Source organism: Ranitomeya variabilis, chromosome 2, assembly GCF_051348905.1.
Source record: "Ranitomeya variabilis isolate aRanVar5 chromosome 2, aRanVar5.hap1, whole genome shotgun sequence".
NCBI lineage: Eukaryota > Metazoa > Chordata > Amphibia > Anura > Dendrobatidae > Ranitomeya > Ranitomeya variabilis.
The window spans coordinates 386235745-386242478 of NC_135233.1; the positions used below are offsets into that span (position 1 = coordinate 386235745).

The window sequence follows — 6734 nt, forward strand, 5'->3', positions numbered from 1 at the left end:
GACTTGTAAGTTGGCATTTAACATATTGTGCTCTTACAGTTATATGAAAAAGTTTGGGCACCCCTATTAATCTTAAGCTTAATGTTTTATAAAAATAGTTTTTTTGCAACAGCTATTTCAGTTTCATATATCTAATAATTGTTGGACACAGTAATGTTTCTGCCTTGAAATGAGGTTTATTGTACTAACAGAAAATGTGCAATCTGCATTCAAACAAAATTTGACAGGTGCATAAGTATGGGAACCTCACCAGAAAAGTGACATTAATATTTAGTAGATCCTCCTTTTACAAAAATAACAGCATCTAGTCGCTTCCTGTAGCTTTTAGTGAGTTCCTGGATCCTGGATGAAAGTATTTATGACCATTCCTCTTTACAAAACAATTCCAGTTCAGTTAAGTTTGATGTTCGCCGAGCATGGACAGCCCTCTTCAAATGATCCCACAGATGTTCAATGATATTCAGGTCTGGGGACTGGGATGGCCATTCCAGAACAGTGTAATTGTTCCTCTGCATGAATGCCTGAGTAGATTTGGAGCGATGTTTTGGATCATTGTCTTGCTGAAAGATCCATCCCCTGCGTAACTTCAACTTTGTCACTGATTCATGAACATTATTGTCAAGAATCTGCTGATAGGAATCCATGCGTCCCTCAACTGTAACAAGTTGGCCACACAGCCCCAAAGCATGATGGAACCTCCACCAAATTTTACTGTGGGTAGCAAGTGTTTTTCTTGGAATGCTGTGTTTTTTTGCCGCCATGCATAACGCCTTTTTGTATGACCAAACAACTCAATCTTGGTTTCATCAGTCCACATGACCTTTTTCCAAAAAGAAATTGGCTTCTCCAAATGTGCTTTTGCATACCTCAGCCGACTCTGTTTGTGGCGTGCTTGTAGAAACGGCTTCTTTCGCATCACTCTCCCATACAGCTTCTCCTTGTGCAAAGTGCGTTGTATAGTTGACCGATGCACAGTGACACCACCTGCAGCAAGTTGATGCTGCAGCTCTCTGGAGGTGGTCTGAGGATTGTCCTTGACTGATCTCACCATTCTTCTTCTCTGCCTTTCTGATGTTTTTCTTGGCCTGCCACTTCTGGCCTCAACAAGAACTGTACCTGTGTTCTTCCATTGCCTTACTATGTTCCTCACAGTGGAAATTGACAGGTTAAATCTCTTAGACAGCTTTTTGTATCCTTCCCCTGAACAACTATGTTGAATAATCTTTGTTTTCAGATCATTTGACAGTTGTTTTGAGGAGCCCATGATGCCACTCTTCAGAGGAGATTCAAACAGGAGAACAACTTGCAAGTGGCCACTTTAAGTAGCTTTTCTCATGATTGCATACACCTGGCTATCAAGTTCAAAGCTCAATGAGGTTACAAAACCAAAAAAAGTGCTTTAGTAAGTCAGTAAAAAGTAGGTAGGAAAACAAGTAAATGATAAGGGTGCCCATACTTATGCACCAGTCAAATTTTGTTTGAATGCAGATTGCACATTTTCTGTTAGTACAATAAACCTCATTTCAAGGCAGAAACATTACTGTGTCCAACAGTTATTAGATATATGAAACTGAAATAGCTGTTGCAAAAAAAAACAATTTTTATAAAACATTAAGCTTAAGATTAATAGGGGTGCCCAAACTTTTTCATATAACTGTATCCTTGATGACTAGTGATGTTTGCTGATTTGCTAATTATACATTATCCAAGATCTCGGGAGGAGATCTCATTGCTGAGATCTCAATCTGAGCATGCGCCGCCCCGGCGACCATTTTTCCGGAGGCCACCACATTGCAGCAATGGATATGCAGGGCGTCTGGGCTTTCACAAGATGCCGGTGGAGACCCCCGTACCACCGCCAAACCTGCCACACCAGCCTGGGATGGGATTTCCTGGAGGCCACCGCATTGCAGCAATGGATATGTGGGGCCTCTGGGCTTTCACAAGATGCCGACGGAGCCCCCCACACCACAGAGCACCACCGCCGAACCTGCCGCACCAGCCTGGGATGGGAGTCATATCGCCGGACCACCGAACACCCCCTGTGATCCCGCTCCACCAGCGCTGCTGATCCCCCTGGGTAAGCTGAATTCAGACTGTAAGACGGACCCCCATTTGACGCATTATTTTTCCTATTCTCCTGAAAATTTGGGGTGCGTCTTATGGTCCGGTGCGTCTTAGGCCTCTTTCACACTTCCGTCTTTCTTTTTCCGTCACAATGCGCCGTTTTGTGAAAAAAACGGATCCAGCAAATGTTTCTGCTGGATCCGTTTTTTTCTCATAGACTTGTATTAGCGACCATCCATTTCATCCGTCGTGCATTGGATCCGTCAGAAAATTGCTGTCCGTCGGGAGGAGACAATGCACAGAGGAACGTTTTTTGTGCACGTAGGAAAATAGCGCAGCGACGGATCCTGCACCATCCGTCATTGGCTATAATGGAAGCCTATGGATGCAGGATCTGTCGCTGTATGTCAAAAGCAGGAATCCAGCGACGGGTTCCGTCTTTTGAAACTGAGCATGCGCGGAAGAATTTCCCGTCAGGGAAATTCTCTCTCTCTCTTTCTTTTTAGTATTGATGCTGCCTATGCAGTAAAAAGTTGGTCACACTTGTCAAACACTATGTTTGACAAGTGACCATCCCTGTCAGTTTTCCAGTCGATGCTACAGATCGCTTGGAAAACGCTACGGATCATCAAAAAAACTGATCCAGTGCATCCGTTTTTTACAATCTGCACAGTATCCGTCTTTTCAACATTTTGACGGATTGTGACTGATTGTAAAAAACGGAAATGTGAAAGAGGCCTTATAGTCCGAAAAAAACGGTACTTCTTGTGAAAGCAAAACTTTTGGGCTAAAGCAACATTTTGATCGGAAAGTGTAATTTTTCATTTTCACAACCCAATATTCTAAAATTCTATAAGGCACCTGTGGGTTGAAGAAGATAATCACACCCCTAGATTAATTCCTTGAGGCGTGTAGTTTCCAAAATGGGGTCACTTCTGGTGGGTATCTGCCTATGGATGCATAAGATGTCATTAAAAGGCCTTCAATGATGATGTCAGAAAAGTTTGTTGAGTTACTAACCCTGAGAGAGCTCGCCAAGGGGAATGAAGCAAGGAAAGGCGCCGGAGCCAAGACAGGCAAGTGACACAGTTCTAAACATTCTTCGACCCAGTTGCTTACCCTTAAAAAATTGGTTATTGTCAGAATCACTCAGATCCTAACGTTTGTCCATTTTCCTTCTTCCGACAGATTAATTTGAAGAACTGACTGTTCACTTGCTGCCTGACAATGGCACGTTTGTTAGGGTTCATTCAGATTTATACTTTATTCACATACTAGAAAAAAGGTCCTAGTTTCATCATTGATTTTGTTCAGAGTTTCATTAGATTTTCATCAAAGTTTCGTTTGAGTTTCATCAGCTTTTCTCTGAGAAACAAAAAAAAAATTTGTCCACCTTCTATCAGTCTGTGAAAAACTGAGGACATCACTCGGATGGCATCGAATGCTTTCTGATTTTTTTCACTGACTCATAGACTTGCATTGCCGATTTTGATCTGACAATTGTCTCTTTGAATTTGTGTGGACCTCTGCAAAAAATTTTTTTAGATGTGATCAGTCCTATAGACTATACTACATGCAAGTTACATTTGTGAAAAATATAAATAAAACTCATATAGGAAAAAAAACACCTGAATGAGCCCTTATTCACTTCCCTTACCAGTGTTCTTAATGTCACGGCTAACTTTGTTCTTTAATTGTTTTTCTAGTAGTACAACACTTTACAGTATTTTGTTATATCATTATTAATCCCCAGAAGAGTGTATACGATAATAATAGCAGAATTTAGGAGCAACAGATTGCAAATATTAACCAGATAACAAATAACTGTTCTCAAGAGACCACAATACAGAAAGGACTTGTTATGAACCTCGTCTGGAGAATATAAGACTCCTACAAAATATAACAGACTCGTCTGTACATAAAGATGGTAGAGCTGCTTTGGTGGAACTCATAGATCAGTATTTCAGCAAATTATATTACTCTGGTTTTTATCACATCTTATGGATGGATACTAATCTACAACCTCACTATAATATATTTGTACCATAATCTCTTTTCTTTCCTACTTCACTTGGTTGCATTATCCCATAAATGCCAGTGATACTGTATATCATTATCTCTTGTACTTTGATGTACGAGTTGGTTATAACTTAGGTTCCTCGTCTAAGAGCCATACATTGTCCTTCAAAGCGATACCTCTATCTGTCTATGGACCCGAAAAATCAGACGATGGCACGTTACTTTATTCTAAAAGGTATTTCTGATGTTCCTGAACTGCAAACTCTTGCGTTTTTATTGGTTCTTTTCATTTATCTCATCACGTTTGGTGGTAACATGACCATTCTTCTCTTGGTCTTCTTGGATTCTGTGCTCCACACCCCCATGTACTACTTTTTGTGTAACCTTTCAATTTTAGACCTATCTTCCTCTGTAGTAACCTTATATAAGATCCCTTCTGTGTTCGTAACAGGGAATAATACCATCTCTTTTATTGCATGTATGGTTCAGGTGTGCATTTTCTCCTGGCTATCTGGCAATGAGTTGATAATGCTAACAGCTATGAGCTATGACCGGTACGTCACCATCTGTTACCCTCTGCATTATGTGACGGTGATGAACAACAGATTCTGTGCAGCTTTAGCTTCTTTCTGTTGGGCAATTAGTCTTTTACAAATCTTACCTGCCATGGTTATTCTAGTAAGCTTCACTTGTTACATATCTCACGTCATTAACCACTTCTTCTGTGACATCATACCATTGATCGATATTTCCTGTAGTGACACTTCAGTTCTACAATTACTCATATTCACCGAGGGGGCCCTACTGTCAACCTTCGCCCCATTTTTCCTAACCTTTATCTCATATGTCTTCATTATTACCACCATAATAAAAATGCAGTCCAGCAGTGGGAGATCTAAGGCGTTCTACACTTGTTCTTCCCATCTTACGGTGGTAGGTCTTCATTACTCAAGTCTTGTCTGTCAGTATTTGACTCCAATTGGCACCTTCAAGTCCAATAAACTTTTAGCACTGTTCAATACGGCCATAGTTCCCATGCTCAATCCAATTATATACAGCCTGAAAAATAAAGACATGAAGTTGGCATTTCAACGACAACTCCATTATTTTACGACAAAGTATAAAGGTAGTTAGATCCAGCCTACCCAATTATGGTTAATTTTCTTATGGAAGAATGTAGAAGATAAAGTGGATAACCCTATATTGAAAGTTTTCATTGGGCATGCTCACCGTGAATGGGGTTTATCTTCTCTGTCAGTTCACACCAAACCCTTCTTCATCTGTTCAGGGATGTCTCTATAGGTTCTTGAACCTCCATGCATGGTCATGTGGGAGATTGCCAATTCTCTTAAATAGGTGTTTCCAATAAAATGTCAATTTTAAAAGCAGAGGGAGGGGGAACCAAAGAGATGATCATACAGTAAATCAAAAGTTGCATAAGGGCAGTAGAACAGCTGCTACATGCCTCCTCCTTATCGGCCATAAAATGTTCATCTTCAATGGGGAACGTGGGGATAACCCAGACCCGTAAACTCCTGGGGATCATTTTACGTGAGACATATTTTTCAAGAAATGCTGAATTCCACCATAGTTTTGTACACTTAATAAGCATACTGTGGATGGAGGAAGATAAATCATCCCATTTGTGATCACTAGACTGCTGTGTGATAGCCGCGCCATCCCCAAAAACCTGATCCATTTGGACGAGCCAGGATTTTTCATTTGCCCTATAGTCTATCCTATCCCAAGCGAAACCTGAGCAAAACACAGCACATATATATGCAGCGCCCCAGGGTCCTGGTTGTTGCAGTAATGTCGCTTTCCTCTAGGGGGGGTGATGTTACGTTTGGAGGCAAAGAAGGACAATTGCATCCAGGTATCACAAACATGCAACACATTTCATACTCCAGGCCACCAGGGGGAGCTATTCTCCTATTTATTAGTGCACTTCTCACACTTAGGTAAAACTGGTAGCCTGGAGAGGAAGTTAGTTAGTTGCTGGCTGAGCTTTGTTCAGGTAGTTGGTCTCTGACAGGGGTGGGATCCTGTCAGAGATCAAGGAGAAGGACACGGGGCTGTGCCTGCCCTAAGTGCGGCAGCTCCTAGAAAGAGACACTGAAGGAGAACTGTATTGTAGAGAGGGTGACAAGAAACCATAGCAAAGGAGTGGATACCAGGAGGAGTTCTGCCCTACACAGGCTGCCTCCTTCTGAGGCGCAGGATCCCGGTAGCCGGAGCACCGAGGGAGCAACGATCCTTTATGCCTTGCACCAGAGACCGGCAGGACAGCTAATTTCATGTTACCTGTCCACCCAGGAGGCAAGATGGCACCCCTTAGAGGCTGGGGCATGAAAGAGACCCTGTAAAACGCTTCAAGCCACCGGTCATACGGGTTTGTCCTATACATCTGGGGGACAGAGAGAGAGACATAACATCTACAACATCGGTGAGGACCTTATGAGAAGCTTAGCAGTAAGGGTCTACAACACCACAGCGCTAGAGGAAGGCTACTGATTTCCACCTGGATAAGGTGACTCTGGACTTGCCCCCAAACTGGCCAGACTCTGCCTACCCTGTGGTCTGGTGCTCTGGACTGTGGATGCTGAAGCCACCAATAGAGGTAAAGAGACTGCAACCTTGTGTCCTCG

At 42.2% G+C, this 6734-nt stretch overlaps 1 protein-coding gene across 1 annotated transcript; it reads left to right on the forward strand.

The window, feature by feature from the left end:
- The first annotated feature begins 4275 nt into the window (after positions 1 to 4275).
- Positions 4276 to 5220, forward strand: LOC143803812 (olfactory receptor 6C3-like). Its single transcript, XM_077281578.1, has one exon. The coding sequence runs from the start codon at positions 4276 to 4278 to the stop codon at positions 5218 to 5220; it is 945 nt and encodes a 314-aa protein (XP_077137693.1).
- Positions 5221 to 6734: the final 1514 nt, after the last annotated feature.